This window comes from Otolemur garnettii, unplaced genomic scaffold (genome assembly GCF_000181295.1).
Source record: "Otolemur garnettii isolate 467f Iridium unplaced genomic scaffold, OtoGar3 scaffold00070, whole genome shotgun sequence".
Lineage (NCBI taxonomy): Eukaryota > Metazoa > Chordata > Mammalia > Primates > Galagidae > Otolemur > Otolemur garnettii.
Genome location: NW_003852465.1, coordinates 8,325,797 through 8,347,200, shown reverse-complemented (window position 1 = coordinate 8,347,200; position 21,404 = coordinate 8,325,797). Strand labels below are relative to the sequence as shown.

At 52.7% G+C, this 21,404-nt stretch overlaps 1 protein-coding gene across 2 annotated transcripts in view; it reads left to right on the top strand.

The window, feature by feature from the left end:
• Positions 1-21,404, top strand: part of COL2A1 (collagen type II alpha 1 chain) — a 31,718-nt gene that overhangs the window by 551 nt on the left and 9,763 nt on the right. The window contains exons 2-31 of one of the 2 annotated variants that reach the window (XM_003793571.2): positions 3,529-3,735; positions 5,200-5,216; positions 5,706-5,738; positions 5,840-5,872; positions 5,980-6,033; positions 6,188-6,289; positions 7,267-7,344; positions 7,974-8,018; positions 8,128-8,181; positions 9,253-9,306; positions 10,063-10,116; positions 10,491-10,544; positions 10,666-10,719; positions 10,994-11,038; positions 11,839-11,892; positions 14,545-14,589; positions 15,050-15,103; positions 16,892-16,990; positions 17,374-17,418; positions 17,513-17,611; positions 17,803-17,856; positions 18,188-18,295; positions 18,700-18,753; positions 18,840-18,938; positions 19,092-19,145; positions 19,606-19,704; positions 20,106-20,159; positions 20,518-20,571; positions 20,878-20,931; positions 21,139-21,192. In XM_003793571.2, the coding sequence (XP_003793619.1) occupies positions 3,529-3,735; positions 5,200-5,216; positions 5,706-5,738; positions 5,840-5,872; positions 5,980-6,033; positions 6,188-6,289; positions 7,267-7,344; positions 7,974-8,018; positions 8,128-8,181; positions 9,253-9,306; positions 10,063-10,116; positions 10,491-10,544; positions 10,666-10,719; positions 10,994-11,038; positions 11,839-11,892; positions 14,545-14,589; positions 15,050-15,103; positions 16,892-16,990; positions 17,374-17,418; positions 17,513-17,611; positions 17,803-17,856; positions 18,188-18,295; positions 18,700-18,753; positions 18,840-18,938; positions 19,092-19,145; positions 19,606-19,704; positions 20,106-20,159; positions 20,518-20,571; positions 20,878-20,931; positions 21,139-21,192 (1,964 nt within the window). The remainder of the gene's footprint in view (positions 1-3,528; positions 3,736-5,199; positions 5,217-5,705; positions 5,739-5,839; positions 5,873-5,979; positions 6,034-6,187; positions 6,290-7,266; positions 7,345-7,973; positions 8,019-8,127; positions 8,182-9,252; positions 9,307-10,062; positions 10,117-10,490; positions 10,545-10,665; positions 10,720-10,993; positions 11,039-11,838; positions 11,893-14,544; positions 14,590-15,049; positions 15,104-16,891; positions 16,991-17,373; positions 17,419-17,512; positions 17,612-17,802; positions 17,857-18,187; positions 18,296-18,699; positions 18,754-18,839; positions 18,939-19,091; positions 19,146-19,605; positions 19,705-20,105; positions 20,160-20,517; positions 20,572-20,877; positions 20,932-21,138; positions 21,193-21,404) is intronic. The other variant, XM_003793572.2, reaches the window with a different exon arrangement.

The window sequence follows — 21,404 nt, the reverse complement described above, 5'->3', positions numbered from 1 at the left end:
GGGGGTTGGTGGCTGGGGGGCTCAAAGGGACGTTAGACAAACGGGACTAGCATTCTAACACGACTGGGTTGAAATCCGAGGCCACAAAGAAAGACTTCCAGGAGGCACTTGGAAACCTCTGCGCCTCTCTCGGATTCCCTGCCCCTCTCAGCTGGCCCTGGAGCAAGGTGCAGCCCTCAGCTGCATCTCACCTTTCCCCCTGCCACTCTTCTGATTGATAAAGGATACAAAAACTTTCCGTAGGAGAAGCCATCTGAAAGGCGATAACATTCCAACTAGACAGAACTTTTCAAATGCCCCCGAAAATAGGCCCCTCCTCGCCGTCTTTCCCCCTTCCTTTTCCCCTCTATGACGCTACAATGAGTTACTTTTCTAAATTTCTGGAACTCACCAAGCCAGGCCATGGCGTGTGTGTGTGTGTGTAGCAGAAGGGGACATGGCTGGTCTATTACTACAACTATTTGAATCGAATATAGTTAGAGATTCCTGTTGTAGAATGGTCTAAAGGCGGTTTGGACCGCACCTTTCTACCCCCTTCTTTGGTAAGGTCCACTGTCTGGGATTATATTCAGGACAAATGAAGCCTGGAAAGTGTATTAGGTAGAGAGAATTTTTTTTTCCACGTGTTTGGGCACGTTTCCGATGGCTGGGATTCTAGCCCTGTCTTTGTATATTACAGATTGTAAATCAATCGTAGGGGGAACTCTTTGGGGGGTGAGGGGATCAAAGTCTCTCTGCCTTCGAAGTTCTGTATTCTCTCTCCTGCCACCAGGCTCTCTCCTGGTTTGTAAGGCGGCAGGCCCGGGGGAACTTTCCGTTCATTAGCGCGGAAGGACAGGGTTGGAGCCGAGCAGCTGCGGGAAGCGGGGGACAGGAGCCTCTGGCCTGGTCTCCCTGTAGTGTGCTAAACCAGAGGCGTGCTCCTGAGCTTTGGGAGAATATGGCGTGTCTATACGGGGCCCCAAGCCAGACTGATCATATTTTTGTCCTAAATTTGCGAGCATACACCCGCAAAATGTCTTTCTGACTGACCTCTGCCTTAGTACAAAATGGAATTAGCAGGGTGACTCTAAAATAATTCTCCGCTTTCTCCATCTGGTATTAGGGGCGCTCGCGTAAGTGGCAGAGCGCTGTCCCCGCCGCATCCTTCTCGGGAGGGAGTGAATTCCACAGCCTTTTGGGACCAAACTTTACAGTCGCTCCTCCCCCTCCTCCCTGGGGGAGTGTGATTCTGCATCAGAGCGGCTGATTCTGCGCCCCGGCACACCCCACCTCAGTAACCACCGCCCCCCGCCCCCGCGCCTGGGGTCAGCGGACTCAAAGACGTGACGTGGGGAAAGGCACACAGTCTGCGTGGAAGCCAGGAATGTCAGAAACCTAGAGCTCGGCCACGCCCCCTCTCCATCTTTCCACGAGTTTGGGAAACTGATTGGCGGCAGCGTCTTTGACCCACATCTGCATTTCAGAACCCTAGCCTAGGAAAGTGCCCCTGGCGCGGGGGAGAGATCTCAATCCTCCTTTGTGAGGCTTGTTTGCGTTGGGAGATTGGCAGCGATGGCTTCCAGATGGGGCTGAAACGCTGCCCGTATTTATTTAAACTGGTTCCTCGCGGAGACCTGTGAATCGGGCTCTGTGTGCGCTCGAGAAAAGCCCCATTCATGAGAGGCGAGGTCCAGTGGGTTCCCCCGGACTCCCCGACCCCCTCTCCCACAATGCCCCCCTGTGCCTTCCCGCCGCCACCTCCCGGGCTCCAGCTCTGCGCAAAGCTGCGGCAAAGCAAAACAGTTCCCCGAAAGAGGTAGCTTTTTAATTGGCCTGCCACAAAGAATCACTTATACAGCGCTGCGGTAATGAGGGGAACCGGATCGGGCGCGCCGGGATGCTATCGGCAGCCGTTTTCCAGCAGCAATTATGGTGGTGCCGGGCTCCTCCGTCCGCACCTAGGGGATCCAGTTACGGTGCTGGCTCCTTTCTGGGGCAGTCATTTAATCCCACTTTTCACTCTCTCAGTGTCTGTAGGCGAGCCGCGTCCAGGGCCGCAGCCACAAAGAGGCACGCCGCGGCTCTCACACCCAGGCCGCGCGGCCCCGCCCCTGCGCCGCGCATCCGGGGCCGCCCTGCCCGGGGAAATCTGATCCGCGTGCAGAGTGCACCCCCGACTCCCGGTGTTTCCCCCTCTTTCCTCCCCCAACCCTCTTGGGGGTGGGGGCGGGGGCTCTTGTAAGGGCTGGAGGCTCTTTCAGTCCGGGTTGTAGATCATTAACCGACGGTCGCCTTCTTTCTACACCTTCCTCTTTGCCTGCTCTCTGTTGCCCCAGCTGTTTTAGCGGTGGGTGTGTCCCAGCGGCTTCTATATTTTACCTGGGATCCCCCACCCTCCCGGTGATTATCTTGCCTAAAGGCGAGGTGGATTTTTTTTTTTCCTAGTGGAAAAGACAGAAGAAACGTTTATCTCTAGATTTTCACTATTCCCCCGCCCACTGGGTTTGTGGTTCTTTCCTATTATTCATCCCCTGCTGCTGCCATTGCTTTGGGGATTTTGATGAGAAAAACAGCGCAGGGCGCTCCCTGGCACGTGGTGCGGGTTCTTCAGTCCTTGGCTGCCGAGTGACGCTCTTGTCAGCACAGGTTTCATTCGCAGCACGAATTCCAGACGGCAGGGCCCTTGTGGAGAGAGACCTGCTATTCTTCCTCTACATTCTTGGACGAGGCCAGGACAGGCATTCAAAGCCCCCTACTCTCCAAATTGGAGTCTGTCTTCACATGGAGACGGGCCTCTGGGGAGGACTGTAGCTGGAGGTCAGCCCCAGGCCCTGGCCCTGCTCTCCTCTGGAGCCATTTCTTAGCTTTCCTGGGGCCCAGGGGGTATTGTTTGAATGAATCCATCCTCCTTCTCAAATCAGTCCTCATTCTATTACTGTTCAAAGAATGGGACAAGATCCTAATTTTAACAGGTCCTCCCCCCACCACATTCATGTACATACATTTGTGGACTCTGGTTCTTTATGGATTCTAGTTTTTGTAGGTAGAATTTAAGCTGTCAGTTGTATTTTAACAAATCCCGGCAACTCCTAGAGGAAGACAGAAAAAAGAAGTCCTCTCTGCTCCTGAGCTGGTCTCAGCATTTTCCCTTCTCTTCTTTCATTACCATCCCAGAGTGCCCGTTCAGAGTCTCGTCTCCTCTCCTGCTCATCCTCCAGTTTGTCCCCCACCCCACGGGGTCCCCCTATACTAGATGGGTGAAGAGAATATGGTGCAGGAGCCCCCTCACCTTTATTGCTGGATCAGGATTTTCACTGGTGAATAATAGAATAGTGTAAAATACCTAATAAATATTTGTTGAATACATGAAAGTAAGAATGATGCTTTAACAAATAATTTTTAATTTCTCTACGTTTAGATGGCCCACCCATGCTCTTTAGCATTGACGTTATATCAAGTTGACTGCAACCTTTTTCTTTTTCTTTTCTGGCTCCCTACCCACTCCATCTCTTGGCTCTCTGCATCCCCTGTACCCCCCTCCTACAGAGGAGGCTGGCAGCTGTGTGCAGGATGGGCAGAGGTATAATGATAAGGACGTGTGGAAGCCTGAGGCCTGCCAGATCTGTGTCTGTGACACTGGGACTGTCCTCTGCGATGACATAATCTGTGAAGACGTGAAAGACTGCCTCAGTCCTGAGATCCCCTTCGGAGAGTGCTGCCCCATCTGCCCAACTGACCTCGCCACTGCCAGTGGTTGTAATTTATTTATTTCCTATTCAACATAAATAAATTACTTGCAGGCACAGCAAACACCCTCCCATAGATGCTGGGCATCTCTGCAAAGCAGAGAGGCTGGTTATCCATGGGACCCCAGCAGCTGGGGCAGAAAGGAAAGGCTGCTTCTCACTTACAGATTGAAACTGAGAGAGCCTGAGACACTAGCAGGCTCCTTCCTTGCTCAATACCTCCAAAAAAAAAAAAAAAAACTGCTTCCCAGATGCATGGAAGTACAGATGTGATTGCACAAACATATCCTCTCTGGAATCACCTCTGTAAATTACTAGAGCCACAACGGAGATCAAATGCTCTGTCTGGCCAAAGCACAATAAATTCCTCCCCCTTCACTTGCTCCTTATCTCCTTGGAAGACCTCCAAGTACATATGGTCTTCAGTGCAGAGAAACCCCTGCCAGCTAGTGGGGAGACATGGAGGCAGCCTCCCTTTTTGAGGTATGGAACATTGGTGGTAGTTTCCTCTTTGCTATTACTTCTCTTGGAAGTGACCACCAATGAAGAAGCAAGTTAATAGGATCAGAAGGGGATGAGTTCTGGAAGTGTCAGTGGGGAAGGGTGGAGATAGGGCTTGCACTCTGGTGAGTAGTTACTAACTCCCAGCTAGAGCCAGTGCAGGTGGGTGGTATATGTGCAGGCGACTCCTCCCCAGCACTCAAACACATCCTGTCTCACTGCAGGGTGAGTGGGTGCTCACATCTAGGTTTCTTGGGTGACCCTCACTGTTCTCTTCCTGTTCAAGTAGAGAAGGAGGTGAAAGGGAAGTGAGAAGTTGCCTTTCCTTAACACTTCGCCAACACTGGTTCCTTTGTGCAACAGATTTCCAGATCTTTTCAGAGGGGCCCATGTGAGCGAAGTGTTGATGGCTTTTACCATTTTGCTGCTGTGATGGGGAGGGTTATTGAGTTGGGGTGGCACTGGCTGCAATGCTCTGTATAACTCCTGTGCTCTGCTGTTTCTTTTCTTTCTTTCTTTCTTTTTTTTTTTTGTGCTTGCTTCAAGGAGACCCAGCTGTAATGTAAGATGTTTCTAAGTACCTAACTCTTCTTTTGGGATGGCTTGGGATTTGGGAAGGGCTTTCTACCCTGTGGGGGACAAGAGCCTGAGTCTCCCAAGCTTGCTTTGGGTGGCTGATTAGATCTGGAGCTCTTTGTTGTCTCTCTGTGCTGCCCTTGTCCCTTTCACTGCACACTGTCTGCTCAGTGAATAACAAAGTCTGGGTCACCTCCATTCCTCAGTGGGTCCTCAGCAACCCCAGGCCACAGTGACCCTAACTCTCCATGGAGGGGTTCCGGAAGCTACCTCCTTCCTTGGTTGTGTCCTCCCTTTGTTTGACTCTCGAAAAAGTATTTGTGTGACAAGAACTAGGACTTTTCCATCTCATAATTCTTAACTTCTTTTTCTCTCTTCCCCCCCCCCCTTTCAGGGCCACCAGGACCAAAGGTAAGGGCTGCCTTTTTCTCCTTCTCCTTTTCCTTCTCCTTGTTTTGCCTTTATACTTCCTTCTTCAGAAGCAATGCTATGCTAATGCAGCCTGTGATTCTTTTTGTGGAGACAGAGTCTCACTCTGTTGCCCTGGGTAGAGTGCCGTGGTATCATCATAGCTCACAGCAACCTCAAACTTTTGGGCTCAAGTGATCCTCTAACCTCAGCCTCCCAAGTAGCTGGGACTACAAGGCACCCACCATGATGCCCGGCTGGTTTTTCTATTTTCAGTAGAGACAGGGTCTTGCTCTTGCTCAGGCTGTTCTCCAACTCCTGAGCTCAAGCAATCCACCTGCCTTGGCCTCCCAGAGTGCTAGGATTACAGGCTTGAGTCCATTCCCAGCCCCAACCTGTGATTCTTTAGACATCAGAAGATGTCTGTTTCAAAGGGTACCTTGATGCTGGGTTGCCAGCAGGGCTTAATCTTGTGAATGTTTTGTGTTTCAGGGACAGAAAGGAGAACCCGGAGACATCAAGGATGTAAGTATGAATTATTTATACATGGGGTTCCATCTGCTGCTCTAAATGGGCCATTTCCCTGTGCCCTCTAACTTGCTATCTTGTGGGTCTCTCTCTCACAGATCGTAGGACCCAAAGGACCTCCTGGGCCTCAGGTAAGAAAGGGGGAAATCTCTTCCTTCATTTCTTCCTCACTGAGTCTGAGTTACCGATCTGCAGGCTCCTGGCCTTGCTGTCATCTTACCAAATTTTTTACCTTTAGGGACCTGCAGGTGAACAAGGACCCAGAGGTGATCGTGGTGACAAAGGTGAAAAAGTGAGTAGAGAGCAATGCTGCTAAGCCCTTGTGCACATCCCACGCCCTTCAAGGCCCACCACATGCCCGACCAGTTTTTCAATAGTAGCCCAGGGACAGATGGTTTTTGAAGAAACACTGCTTCACATTGGTGCCTTTTCCTCTTTCTGCCAAGGGTGCCCCTGGACCTCGTGGCAGAGATGGAGAACCTGGGACCCCTGGAAATCCTGGCCCCCCTGGTCCTCCTGGTCCCCCTGGACCCCCTGGGCTTGGTGGAGTAAGTATCCTTATTTCCCCTTCCTTTAGGCTGTCTCTCCAGAAATGTGGCTTCTAAATTGCTACTTGCACTTACCTGGCTGGCTCCCAGGGCTGCCAGCAGTGTGTACATAGCCTGTCCGTGGGCTTCACCTCCAGGCCTATAATTTAGTGGAGTCACATATTAGGCATGAGACTGTGGCACTAAAGGCTGACTTTTTTCACTTGCTGGGGTTCTGTAAAGAAAGTCTTCAGTTACCTGGCGTCCTGGCACCATGTGGTTGATTCTTGGGAGTGGGTGTAAGGTTAGGAGGAGTGATGACTGGGCACTTGTACTTCCCTGGAAGAAGAGTGACCACTGTCCTTGGAAGACATTTATTCATGGTCCTTGCCAAGTACATTCCAAGCAACTATTCATTCTCATGAAAGAGCTCCACTGAATGAAGGTGTGTGTGGCTAGTCATCTGTGGAATCAAACCAATCAACAAATTATATTATTGCCCAGTTCTTGCAGATTTGCCATTTTGATGTTTGCTGTGTTTTAAATTCTTAAACTTAAATGGGCTCACAGACGCCTACTACATTGCTTGCTAAAATAGTTCAAGACTGTTGGTTTTAGAACTTTTCTGGGCATTAAAGTCCTTAGAAAATAAAGAACACCTTTAAAAGTGATGTTTTAGTTATATTTCTCAACATATGTTACATAAATAAGTCATATGTAAGGATATAAAATAATTTTATAGAATAAAATGTAAGAAAGGGATACTCCTCCAAATAACACTTCATCTTCCAGGAAATGATTTTGCCATTGTCATCAAGTAACACTTTTCCCAAAACTATTTTTCAGAAATCATTGGTAATTCTGATCAATGATGGCTTAGTTTCCAATAATTAGCGTTTATCTAAGTGGAGTTATTTCTGTCCAGACAGAGCTTACTTAGCCAAGTAGCAAATACTTAGGGCCCTTCAACCTCCTAATGTTGTTGGGTTTATTTGTAGAACTTTGCTGCCCAGATGGCTGGTGGATTTGATGAGAAGGCTGGTGGTGCCCAGATGGGAGTAATGCAAGGACCAATGGTAAGAAAAGACACTAGTTCTTTGCAGCCAGAATGGCAGGAGGTGGCCCTTAGTAGAGCCAGAGACTCTGACAACCTCTGCTTTACAGTAATTGCTCAGAGCAGCTCTTCTTCACAAGTTATGTAACCTCCCATTCACTTCACTCAGAGCATTTGGTTTTTAATGGCGATGGATGCCAGTTTTAATGATGCGCTGGAGTGACTAAGAAGAATGAGGATGGGGACATGCATATAGGCTGATCTGTTAGAAGGCCAGTTGCTATTGCTCTTGGAATGAGAACTGAAGAATGCAGACAGCAGCTACTGTTCTCCAGCATCCACAGACTTCCAGCAGGAAATCTCAGCCCCGCAGCTCTGACTTGGCACATGCTAAATGAAACTCAGACTTTAGTAAACATGGCTGCTGTCCAGGACAAAGCAAGGCCAGCTTCTCTGTCCAAATGGTGCCTATAAATAAAAATAGATTGTTGCATGAGGAGTGGGAAATGAGAGGGAGCAGCCACTGTAGGGCCCCCTGCCCACAGAGTAACTTCTTGTCCTTTGTCTGGGCTTTTGGCTGGGAGGAGGTAGCACATTAGAGGCCATTGGGAAGCATTTCCAGTAAACCTCCCATTTTCTGTCCCAATGCAGGGCCCCATGGGACCTCGAGGACCTCCAGGCCCTGCTGGCTCTCCTGTAAGTACTGGGCCCTTTCCTTTTGGTGGTGTCCCAGATGATTGCCAAACTTTCTGATGCCTTAGCACAGTTTGCAGGAGTCAACCGGCATCTTCACTTTACTTTTTAGGGACCTCAAGGATTTCAAGGCAATCCTGGTGAACCTGGTGAACCTGGCGTCTCTGTGAGTACCACTATTGGTTCCTTCTTTAATGACAGACCACTGGGGTCCCAGCTGCTGTCCCCTCCCAGGCTCTCCCAATTCTTTTCCACAGTGTGGTGGCCCAAAGGAAGTCCAAATGTCACTTCTTAGCTATGGAGAGAGACAGAGAGCCAAACATAGCAAGGACCACCAGGAACTATGTCCTAACATCCCCTTCTAGGTCACCCAGCTTCCCACTGAGATCTCTGTCCCTTTGCTCCACTCTCTGCTTCTTTCTTCCTTCCTGTCTTTTTCTTTTCTTTTCTTTTCTTTTTTTTTGAGACAGAGCCTCAAGCTGTCGCCCTGGGTAGAGTGCCATGGCATCACAGCTCACAGCAACCTCCAACTCCTGGGCTTAAGCAATTCTCCTGCCTCTACCTCCCAAGTAGCTGGGACTACAGGCACCCACCACAGTGCCCAGCTATTTTTTGGTTGTAGTTGTCATTGTTGTTTGGCAGGTCCAGGCTAGATTCAAACCCACCAGCTCTGGTGTATGTAGCTGGTGCCTTAGCTGCTTGAGCTACAGGCGCCGAGCCTTTTTTTTTTTTTTCTTGAGACAGAGTTTCTCTATATCACCCTCAGTAGAGTGCCAGGGCATCACAACTCACAGCAACCTCAAACTCCAGAGCCCAAGCAATTCTCTTGCCTCAGCCTCCTGAGCAGCTGGGTAGACGCCCGCCACAACACTCAGCTATTTTTTTGTTCCAGTTGTTGTTGTTTAGCAGGCCCCGGGCCAGACTCGAATCCACCAGCCTCAGTGCATGTGGCCGGCACCCTACTCACTGAGCTATGGTTGCCGAGCCACCCAGCTATTTTTTTTCTTGTAGTTGTCGTCATTGTTTTTTTTAGCAGGCCTGGGCTGGGTTTGAACCCGCCAGCCCTGGTGTATGTGGCTGGTGCTCTAGCTGCTGAGCTACAGGCGCCGAGCCCACTCTCTGCATCTTTCTTCCTTATGGGAGAACTGACTTCCAGGACTAACATCCCAGTGTTTTGACCACTGACCAGGAATTTTCCCCTTCCAACCATCTCTTAACCCCCTTACTTTGTTTATAGGGTCCTATGGGTCCCCGTGGTCCTCCTGGCCCCCCTGGAAAACCTGGTGATGATGTGAGTATACCTGGGTCCAGTGGGAAGTTGTTTCATTTGGAAGGGCCTGGAGATGATGTGTGGTGAAGTGTGAAGGGGGAGCACCCAGGGTAGTGGGGTCCTGAGGGGCAAATCTGGGTAGTCTTAAACACTGACTCTGTCTCCTGTCACCATGCCCACTTGGAACTGAGCTTGCAAGTTCCCTGGGGATGACTTTGGACCCAATGGGAAGAGAAATAATTAAAATATCATTGGCCTCGGGAAGGGAAATCGAGAAATGAGAGACGAGAGAGAAAAAACACAAAGCGAGATGTAGAGAAGGAAAAACAAAGGAAGAAATGTTCAACAACCCAACATTATCTTAATTGTAAATGAGTTAGAAAAAGCTCAGCCGAGTCAAAATGTCTACAGAGAATGCAAACGAAGTAAAGAGACAAGAGCTGGCACTCTTGAGCTATTCATATGAATAGCATTAGATGGCAGAAGTCTCTCGAGGTCAGAGAGAGCTAGCCCAGTCTATAGAGCCTTGGAGGGGAGAGAAAGAGCCCTTCCAGGAAAGTCAGAGGCTGGTGGGGACAGAGGAGCTGGCCATGGGCCATGCACATGTCTGAAAGAACATGGAAGGCAAACAAGGGGCTGGAATCTAGAGGAGATGAGGGAGATGAGCGAGCTGGTGGGCACAAGGCATGGGGGGTGGAGGAGAGATGCCATTCTGGAACATGCCAACTATGCTGTCGTGTCTTCTGGGCTAGCTGAAGTCTCTCTGTCTCCCTTCAGGGTGAAGCTGGAAAACCCGGAAAATCTGGTGAAAGAGGTCCTCCTGGCCCTCAGGTAAAGGCCCACCTTTCTGAGCCTAAAGTGCCTTTCCTTGCATCTTCCTCCCGGTAACCTTAAACCTGGCTCATCCAGTTCATTGAGGCTACTTCTAAAATAAAACACTAGTGGCTCCTATGTTTATCACCCCTGCACATGGGTGGTCATGTGCAATCCTTACACAGGCCCCCAGGGGAGGCTGGGCAGTTGTTATTTATACTCACTGTGTGCAAGATGGGGAAGCCTGGGGAGGGGGTGGCCTGGGTTTCACTGACAGAGCTAAGTGCTGGGGCTGGTGGCAACTCCCTGGCTGCCCATGGGAGCCATAGGTGCTCTAGCAGCCCAGGGCAGCATATACTCTGTGCCCTGAACTTCTCCACTTTGGATTGCAGGGTGCTCGTGGCTTCCCAGGAACTCCAGGCCTTCCAGGTGTCAAAGGTCACAGAGTGAGTATCATGCAGGGAGTTGGAAGGAATGGGTTGATGTGCGGGGGTGGGGGGAGACAAGCACTTTGGGTGTGTGTGCATTTCTTCTCATTTGTGATTGAACGTTTTCTCTTGTTCCTAGGGTTACCCAGGCCTAGATGGTGCTAAGGGAGAAGCTGGTGCTCCTGGCGTGAAGGTAAGGCGCTGGGAACCTCTCAGGGAGGTCCCCTTCCGTCCAGTCCAGAAGATGCCGTGGAGCTCAGTAGAGTTAGCACATCAGGAACACCCAGTCTCATATCCTGAGGTGTGAACAGCAGGCCTGGAAAGCTTGGGGCACTCCCCCTCGCTGAACTGAAGACTGAGGGTGTCTTTGCTAGCTGAGATGACCAGGGCTTTCAGCATCTTCCTTGGGCATTGTCTAGGGGCTGGAAATGGGGTCCCAGACACTGACCCTGTGTGTCTTTTTTTAGGGTGAGAGTGGTTCCCCTGGTGAGAATGGTTCTCCAGGACCAATGGTGAGTATGGGAGCCCCTCCACCAAGGAAGGCTGCCAGACAGTCTGTAGACACCTCCTAAAGCCTAATGGATGGCTGCATTATAAACACCAGCACTCCCTTTGTGCAAAGTACATATTTACTTTTATAGTTATGATATGATTATGAACAAAAAGTAAAATGTATTAGATAGACATTTTGTTCAAGATTTCACCAACATTTCCTTGAAATGGCCCTGTTAACACACTTAAAATATCCTTAATTGCTAAACATTCCCTTTATTCTCAACATTTTGGCAAGCTTTTTTTCTTTGTTTGTTTGTTTTTGAGACAATGTCTTATTCTGTCACCCCCTCAATAGAGTGCTGTGGGGTCATAACTCACAGTGACCTCAAACTTTTAGGCTCAAGAGATCCCCTTGCCTCAGCCTTCCAAGTAGCTGGGATTACAGGTGCTCACCACATGCCTGGCTAGTTTTTCTATTTTTAGTAGTGATGGGGTCTCTGGCTCAGGCTGGTCTCAAACTCCTGAGCTCAAGCAATCCACCCACCTGAGCCTCCCAGAGTGCTAGGAATACAGGTGTGAGCCACTGTGATTGGCTTGGTAAGCTCTTGTAGCAAAGTTCCTGCTAGGTAGCAAGAGGAGCCAGGCAGAAGGCCTTTTAGTGTGCCTCCAGGAGCCCTGGGCAAGGCAGGAAGGCAATGCCCCCAGGAGCTCCTGTCCTCCTGGGCAAGTGGAGGTACCTTTCCTCTGGGATCTGGGGTGATGACCCAGAGTGCTGTGAAGCATACTCATCCTGGGACTGCCCTGGTATGTGTTCCAGGGTCCCCGTGGCCTGCCTGGTGAAAGAGGACGAACCGGACCTGCTGGTGCTGCGGTGAGTAATAGACAAAGCCAAATACCATAGCCAGCATGTTCAAGTTTACTAATTTATCTCACTTAACCCTCAAAACCACCCTGTGAGGTGCAGAGACTATCATTGCCCCATAAGAATTGACTCAGAGTGTGCCCATCAACAATTCCCGGGCTGGATCTGCACAGGGCAAGGAGGAGGGTTGTGGGGGAAAGCAGGACTCTTTTAACTAGTCCGGATTGTTGGGTTACCTCTTCACCAGCCTCCACTGGCTCTCAGCCAATCCGGTGGAAGCTAAGGGATACTGTACTACTCTTTGTACTTTCTGGTTGCTCAGATGATGGCGCCTGAGAAAGGTGTAACAGCGTCTAGCAGCCACTCCTGGGGCATTTATACTGATGCTGCTAGTGACATTATGATGCAGTACTCAGGGCCACCACTTCACTTCCTATACTTATACTTTATATACTTTCTCTTGCTTACTCTTCTCCCACATCCTGAGGGGTAAGTTCCATTCTTCTCCCTATTTTAGAGAAGAAACTATGGCACAGAAAGGCTAAATAGCCTAGGATAAATGATGCTTTGCAGCCTCAGACTCTAGTGGCCCCTAGTTAATATGGGTCATTAAGAGTAAGGGGATCGCAGCCAGTGGAGGGCACCGGGTGCCAGACAGAGGCATTTAGCTCTGATCCCTTAGCAATAGAGAGTCCTTGTAGGCGCCTGGCCAGGCAAATGATGTGATGAAAGCCATGTTTAAGGGAGATTATGCTTTTTGTCGAATTTATACCCCAGCCACCCAAGCTCTGAAGCCCCTCCTCACAGGGCCTCGTCGGGCTGGCCAAGATAAATCGGCCTCACTCAGTTGTGCTGCTTTCCAGATAATGTATCTATTTGGCAGAAATTTCCCTCCCTAGCAGATCAGGAAAATAATCAGCACCCTCGCCTCCCATTTGTCAGCCAGTGCTGCTGAAGTGCCTTGCCCCAGGTCACTCTGTATGAGGTGATTAGAGTGTGCTGGGCCTGCCAAGAAACACCAGTTTCGACAGATTAGCAGGCGCTGGCTTGGGGCCGTTCAGAGAGTGTCTGAGCTGTGGTAGCCTCAGCCGAGGAATGGGGTAGAGACGAGCTGCATCCCCTGCCCTGTTCCCTCTCCTTCCTGGGCACAGTGGGCCCTGCTCTCCGCTCTCCATGCTGGGTCCTGTCCCCACAGTATCAGGCTGCCAGAATGTGTATAAGAGCTGGCTTAGTAGGTGGACAACGTTGCGTTTGAGCCCTTCTTTGCTCCTCCTCCCTCTGCCCTCCAATCAGGCTCCTCCTGGCCCGTCTCTGCTCTGAGGAATTCCAGCAGCCTTCTGAGCCTTGGCTTCTAGTAGATAGCCGTGCAGTGTCTGAGGTGTGCGGGGCCCCGACACTGGGCAGGCACACATACTTCCAAATGTGGGCCTGGTGTCAAGGTTGGGCTGGGGACAGCTGGGTCCACCTAGCCTGTTGCAGTCATGTGCCCTCTCCCCAGCCTTGCTGCAGGGAGAGCTGGCAGGTGCCAGCCCAGCTCTGGCTCTCAGCTCATCATGGCAGCTCCCCTTTGCTCGTGCCCAGGCTGGGCCTCTCTGCTGGCTGACTCCTAGAGGGAAGGATCGCCACAGCTTCTCCAGGAACAGTTTTCTGAAGTGGCCAGGCCAGCCCCAGAGGGCTTTATGTTCCCTCTGGCATTTTTCCTGTTGCATCTTCTCTTTCCTGTTAAATGCTAATCTGGAGAGCCTCAGAGCCACAAGACGAGTCTTATTTAAAACATGAGCTGCCCCTAAAGCATCCTTCTCCTGCAGCTTCTGAAGCGCGAAGCACAGACTGGCAGGTGGAGCCCAGGAGGGAAAAGGCCCTCTCCTGGCCTGCTGGGGTGGGGTGGGGGTGGGGGTCCCCGCTGAGGACTAGGTCTTAGGCCCAGCTCTGCGCAGCTCTCTGGCTAACAGAGTTTGAGTTAAGAGTTCCCTGCGCCCTAGAGACAGAGTTTGAGTGGTGCCCATCACAAGCCCAGGGGAAAAAAAACCCTCAAAGGGCAAGTCTTGTAGAGAAGGAACTGGCAGCCTGCCTTACTTTGTGAATAAAAACTCTCAGGGCATGAGTTCAGATGTGTGTCTTTGGGCTGTGCCCTGTCCACATCCTGCAAGCATCTTTGTTTTCTGTAAGAACAGGTTGTTGAGCAGAGAGCTGGGGGCAGAGGCAAGTGTAGCTAACCCTGAGGAGGCCTCAGCCAAGCCTTAACCAAGGAGGTAACACAGCCTCGCAGGGGCTTCGTCCTGTGGGCAAGCAGGAAGCCCTGAGTCTAGGCTGCAGGTGGCTGTTTCGTTTTCCTTTCACCCACTTTCTTGAGTCCTTAAATGATAACTTGGCCTGAAGTTAGGGGTATTTGGAGTCTAAACTAAAGCTGAAGAAATAAAGGAATAGCAAGGAAATTGCCTACATTTTAATGCAGAGGAGAGCCTGCTGGCCTACCCTCTCACGTGGGCAGCACAGAGGGGCTCCTGTAGCGGGGTGTCCTGCCGCCCACACTCCGCCCTCTGTGCTCAGGTCTGGACACCCCAGCACAGTGTCTTGCTCGTTTTCTGCGAGGGTGGGCTGTGATCAGGGGCGGACGGGGGTTGGGGGCACCTCTCATGGTGTCCTTTTCCTTGCTCACAGGGTGCCCGGGGCAATGATGGCCAGCCAGGCCCTGCAGGGCCTCCGGTAAGTACCCGTTGTCCCCAGCAGGGTCCCAGGAAACAGCCCAGTGAAGTCTGCAGGGTTTATTTGGTATAATTGTATCAGTTCTCTGACTTTGATTAGAAAAGAAGAAGGAGGAGGAATAATTTTAATGCTCTGAGGCATTAGTTCATTTTTCTCAGCCACCCTTTCAGTCTTCGTTGAGGAGGTCAGTTAAATTGTCTGCTTCTCATCTTGTATATAGGCAGAAACTTCACTTTGACTTTTGAAGCCAGGCAAAGCAAAGCCTCGCTCTTGAGTTTCCCAGGGACGCTGGCAGTGGGGACAGTTTTCATCCAGGAACTTTTAGCCACAGTGGATGTAGAGTGGAATCAGCATGAGGGTAGGAAGGAACATGAGGTGTGTGGGCTGCTCACCTTGGAGGCAGGAGAGATTGTGCCCAGAACTGGCATTTACCCCCCTCTCACCTGATTCCTCTCTACAGGGTCCCGTCGGTCCTGCTGGTGGTCCTGGCTTCCCTGGTGCTCCCGGAGCCAAGGTGTGTGCCCTGCTGCATGCCGAGACGCTCGCCTCTCCCTGTGACCCTTGCTCGCTGGTCCCTCTGAGGAGGGGCTCCCACTGCCCACTGCCATGCTCCATTGCTCTCCACCGGGCAGGGCACAAAGCTAGGTGCTTTGCAGCGTCACCAGCTAGAGGGAAGTAAGGCGGAATGATAAAAAGCGAGAGGTCCAGTTACAGCTTCAGAGTGGGGAGAGACAGACAGAGAAAATGATGGGGATACACCAGAGACCCAGGAGGGGACAGAGGCCAGAACAGAGACCCAAGAGCTGAGCAGGCTGCAGACCCAGAGGGTGCTGGAGGGGACAGGCAGGGGAGGGGAGTAGGTCAGGAGCTAGCTCCCTGTTTCCCCCTCCCCTCCGGGTTCAGCCTCATGGAGGCGGGTGTCTGGCCCTTCTGAGCTGAGTTAATGGAGTCCTTCCTTCAGAGGATTACTAGAGGCCCGTGGGAGGCCGGCCAGTGCAGGGACAGGCCCCTGCGGCCCAGGAGGGATTCCAGTGTGGACGTCCCTGGGAATGAATAAGGAGCCTCCGTGTGTCTCTGGCATCAGGTTGCTTTTCCCCTCCTGGGGGTTTCCATGGCAACCAGACAGTGTCTGAGGCCCCTGGAGCCGGGTGAAGGAGACCCATTGTGAAGAGGGACAGCGGAAGGTGAGGGGCCTGACCTTTAGAAAGTAATAACTACAAAAGTGAAGCAGGAATGTTCTGAGAGAAACCTGAGGAGGCTCTGCCCTCTCTCCAGGTCAGCAGCCGGCCCCAGGGACTCTGCCATCCAGAGAGAGTTATAACTTTCAGGAATAAATGAAAGTAAAAGCAGAGGCTGTTTGTGGGGAGGAGATTGCTAAAGGCCCCCAGGGTGGATTGGCCTGCAGTGGGAGCCAGGAAAGCAGGCTTGGAGCGCCTGCCCAGCTGCTTTTGCCCTTTCTAGTTCATTTCCAACAGGCTGGGGCCAGGGCCTGGTGTCCCTGTGCCCCCATTAGTCAGATGGGCACAAAGTGTGTGCTGAGCTGCAATGCTCAGGGAAGTAGCAGGAGAGGTGGCCATGGGCTCACCTCCAGGGCCTTGGTTCCTCAATAAAATGGAAACACAGGAGGGGTGGGAAGATAGTGCCACTTGCCCATTATCCCCCGGTGCCTGGATGGCAGGGTCCCAGCCCCTGCATTTCTTTTTTTTTTTTTTTTTGAGACAGAGTCTCAAGCTGTCACCCTTGGTAGAGTGATATGGCGTTATAGCTCACAGCAACCTCAAACTCCTGGGCTTAAGAGATTCTCTTGCCTCAGCCTCCCAAGTAGGTGGGACTACAGCGTCCGCCACAATGCCCGGCTATATTTTTGTTGTAGTTGTCATTGTTGTTTGGCAGGCCTGGGCTGGATTCTACCCACCAGCTCCAGTGTATGAGGCTGGCACCCTAGCTGCTGAGCTACAGGCACCGAGCCTAGCCCTTGCATTTCTGATAGGCAGCGGAGGAACCCTCCAGCAGCCTGTTGCTTGAGCATGTAACTGCCTGTGGCAGTGTATGGTGGAGAGGGACGGGGCAGTGGAGAAGGAAGGCATGCAAGCCATCAGGTCATCAGCCCAGTCAAGGGGAGACAAAAAGGACAATGTGACCTGTGCGTGAACAGACATGTAAACATGCATGCTCTTGTGTGCAGGGGAGCACATGCATAACTCAGCTGTCAGGTGCCCAGCACGCAGCTGCCCTGAGCTGTTGCCAGCTGCCTAGAGGTCTGTGTACCCTGCTTTATATCATCTTCCCTACCTCTTTCTAGGGTGAAGCTGGCCCCACTGGTGCCCGTGGTCCTGAAGGCGCTCAAGGTCCTCGCGGTGAACCTGGTACTCCAGGGTCCCCTGGACCCGCCGGTGCCTCTGTAAGTGCAGCTTCTCTTTGGCCTAAGGGCCTGGGGCCTTGGCACTCTTGACTCTGTGCTGTGGTCTGAGGGGCATGAACTGCAGTCACCAAACCTTTACCCTGGCCCAACGCCTGTCCCCTGATCTCTAGAAATATCTCCTCCATCTAAAGCAGTGGTTCTCAACCTACCAGATGCTGCGACCCTTTAATACAGTTCCTGTGGGTCGCAAACCATAAGTTGAGAACCACTGATCTAGAGTCTTTCCTGGAGAAGCACAGTAGGCGTGCCCCCGAAATGGACAGCACCTGTTCCCGTCCCAGATCTGAACCCTGGAGGGCTGGGAGGTGGTTGGGTTCATTCTTTGTTGCTTACTTTTGCAATGACACTGTCTCCTTTTTCAGGGTAACCCTGGAACTGATGGAATTCCCGGAGCCAAAGGATCTGCTGTGAGTGTTGGCCCCTGGACTTGATTCCTCTGAGTGGGCTCAGTCCTGCCTCGGCCTCTCTCCTGATGCCCCTCTCTTCTGCTCCCCCTGACAGGGTGCTCCTGGGATTGCTGGTGCTCCTGGCTTCCCTGGACCCCGTGGTCCTCCTGGCCCTCAAGGTGCAACTGGTCCTCTGGGCCCAAAAGGTCAGACGGTAAGAGCCCAATGCAACCCCAAGTCCCACTTACATCCTGGAGTCAAATTCCATCTCCCCTCCTTCCCGTGCTCTCCTGCCTTAGCCTCAACCAGTGCCTGTCCAAGGGCACCTTGAACCAGGATTCTGCAGGTGGGGTGGGCATCGCAGAGGGAGCCCCATGTGAGGACCTGCCTCTCTCCTCTGTTAAGGGTGAACCTGGTATTGCTGGCTTCAAAGGTGAACAAGGCCCCAAGGGAGAACCTGTGAGTATCTGCAGCAACCCCTCATCTTTCCTGCTATTGTAGAGGGCACACAGCCATTCTCCCAGCCCCTGCCCACCTCTGCGGGGGCCCCATCCCCCAGTCTGGGCCCTCTCAGGTTGTTCCCAGAGAAGGGGACTTAACAGAAGACCCTGCTGCAGCTTCAGGTCCCTCTTCCTGTTGGGCTGTGTCTGCTGATTCCTCATGGCCCTTCTTTCCCGAGTCCCCCAGCCCTGAAATAATTGCTAAGTCTAGTTCCTCCACACTCTGGGCCAGTGCTTGCCCCAGGGCCAGGTGAAGACTCACCCTGTTTCTCTTTTGTGTTGGTCCTCAGGGCCCTGCCGGCCCCCAGGGAGCCCCTGGTCCGGCTGGAGAAGAAGGCAAAAGAGGTGCCCGTGGAGAGCCTGGTGGTGCTGGGCCTGTTGGGCCTCCTGGAGAAAGAGTAAGTGACCTGGGAATGCCCAACCTCACTAGGGCTGTGCCTCAGAGATGGAAGCAGAATCCTTGCAGCTGTGTTCTTGCCAAACTCGTGACTTTTCTGGACACCACACTCCTCTTTTCTTCACTCACCACCTTAGGGATAGGGAGCCCTTAGCCTTAGTTGTGTCCCCCAACCTCCAAGATGACACAAAACAGTTTGAACTCCTTCCCAAAAAGGTGGAGACAGGCTCAAGAAGTTAACCTCTCAGAATCTCTCAGGCCACAGCTACTGCTCCCCAGAAACTGTGGTTGGTGGGTTGGTGGGTTGGTAGGATGGATGCCCTGGGTCCTGGCTGGGCTCTCTTCAGCCACCATCCACTTAGGGGTCATTTCCACTTATTGCCTCTCCTCCCCACTTCTTCCTAGGGTGCTCCCGGCAACCGTGGCTTCCCAGGGCAGGATGGTCTAGCAGGTCCCAAGGTGAGTGGGGAAAGAGGGGCTGTCCCCCTGCACCTGCATCCCTGGTCACATGGCATCTCGCTGACTCTCTGACTCCTCTTGTGTAGGGAGCCCCTGGAGAGCGAGGGCCCGTGGGCCTTGCTGGTCCTAAGGGAGCCAATGGTGACCCTGGCCGTCCTGGAGAACCTGGTCTTCCTGGAGCCCGGGTAAGGAGCAGAGCTGTTTGCTGTTGCCCTTGGCTTCAGACTCTGAGCAGACTGTTATGGCCTTCCCACCTCCGCCCCCAACCCTGTGCTGCCAGGTTTGGGAGGTCCTGGGGCCTGACCCTGACAACACCTTCTTCTCCCTTCTGAAAAAAGGGTCTCACTGGTCGCCCTGGTGATGCTGGTCCTCAAGGCAAAGTTGGCCCTTCTGTAAGTGTCCAATCCTGGAGTTACTTGGAGGGTAGGGGGTTATCCGGGGGGGAGGAAGGGAGGAGAGGGAGAGGAGCTTAGGTGGGGGTGAATTTGGAGAATTGGGCAGGGAAGAGAAGGGGAGGGAAGAGAAGGCAGGTTGTGGGTCCAGGAGTGGCCTGTCTACTAGCTGTAACGTCTGAAAATACCACCCCCTTTTGTGTTTGGGCCCTTCCTTGGGGGAACAACAATGTCTAGTGTGCACTGGGGCAGACTTCTGAGCCCAACAGTGCCTTGTCACAGATGGACCTGTGTGTGGTGTAGGCTGCTGGTCTCAACTGTGGTTAGTCCTAGGTGCCGTGTGTGTGTGTCCAGTGCCAAGTCCTGTGCCTGCCACATGGCAGGCACTGAGTAGATGTTGACTGGACAGATGTAGTCAGAGTGTCTGTGGTCTGAGAATGAATGATGTCCTCTCTTTCAGGGAGCCCCTGGGGAAGATGGTCGCCCTGGACCTCCAGGTCCTCAGGGAGCTCGTGGGCAGCCTGGTGTCATGGGTTTCCCCGGCCCCAAAGGTGCCAATGTAAGTAATAATTTGCAATTCCATTTCTTCCCATGTGGTGCTACCTGTCTTCCTGACCCCTTGGGAAAAGAGTCGGATCCTGAGTGGAGTTAATCCAGGGACAGGGATAAGTGGGATCCCTGTGCCATATGTAGCTCCAGTGTGCCCTGAAGGAGACCATGTGATCTGGGACAACCCAGGGCCCACAGAGCTTCAGGACATTGCAGCTATGACATTACTCCATGGGGGCAGTTCCTGGTGGCCTGGCTGCCATTAATGCCTCTGGACACGAGAGAAGGGGCCGATACTCTGCCTTACTTTTGGCTGTTCCTCAGAGTGTAGCCCAAGCCCCAGTCTCCCCTGTGGGCCTGCCCCTTTCCCCAGGGACCTCTACTCATGGGTCCATACACTCTTCCCTACAGGGTGAGCCTGGCAAAGCTGGTGAGAAGGGCCTGCCTGGTGCTCCTGGCCTGAGAGTGAGTACCCTTCCCTGAACACCTGGGAGAGGCAAGGGAGTGACTGTCTATGGTGTGGTCCTGGGTCCCTGCTAGCAATGTAGATCCCTGTGGCTGGGCTGGGCCCAGCTTCTGTGGGAGTCCACACAGGAGATTCTGACTGCAGTTAGGCAGCAGGTCAGGGAGATGGAGAAGGCATCCATGCTAAGAAAGAGAAAAAGCAGGGCTTAGGAACAAAGGGAGGGGAGGGAGTGTGGATGGAGTACAGTTGGGGGACGGTGAGGTCTGAAAACCCTGGACCCAACAGTGATCCTACACAGACTTGGGAGCACTACAGAACTGAGGAAAAGCCTAAGTCATGGCATTTTCTCTTCCTTAGGGTCTTCCTGGCAAAGATGGTGAGACAGGTGCTGCTGGCCCCCCCGGCCCTGCTGTAAGTACCTCCCCAGCCTTTCCAGGTTTTCCTTAGCAGGGGCTTGGCAGGATGATGGCAGAGTAACTGCAAGCCCATCCACTAATGGGGCTGAGCCAGGACCCCAAACCAGCCCGGAGCTGCGGCAATGCACCCCCTCTTTGGTGGAGAGGAGTTGGGGAGTTGGGTCGTTGATGCATGCACGTGGGCTGTGCAGTGCAGGAAGCCACTGGGCCTGCCTTCCCTGCTGACCTCACCCGGGGCTAAGCTGTGGCTCTCAGGTGGTCCGGAGCACTGGCTCAGCTCACCTTCTCTTTGTCTCTGCAGGGACCTGCTGGTGAACGAGGCGAGCAGGGCGCTCCTGGGCCATCTGGGTTCCAGGTAGGTGGCTGGACCAGGCTTCTGTCCTAGGCTGTCTGGGGCAGGAGCAGAATTGTACCTAGGGGTCCTGCCCGACTTCTGGGGTCAAGGCTTCCCTGCACCTCACCTTCCTGGCTGCCCCCTGAGGTCTGCCCTGTGCCGTGCCTCCCTGCAGGGCTGGGGCAGCAAACACACTCCTTTGCTAACACTTGTTACTTTGGCTTCTAGGGACTTCCTGGCCCTCCAGGTCCCCCAGGTGAAGGTGGAAAAGCAGGTGACCAGGTGAGTATGGGGCTCTTTGAACCTGCAGCCTGTTTAGATGGAAAGGTGTCTTCTGATGCCACAGAGGCAAGGGCGAGAGGGCACAAGGAGCCTCGTGAGGCCTGGGAATGCCCCAGACCCACATCCCAGCTCCCCACACATGATGGTGTGAGCTCAGTGGCCCACATAGGGAGGATGTTTAGGGGTTTGGGACATGACACCTTTACTCTCTC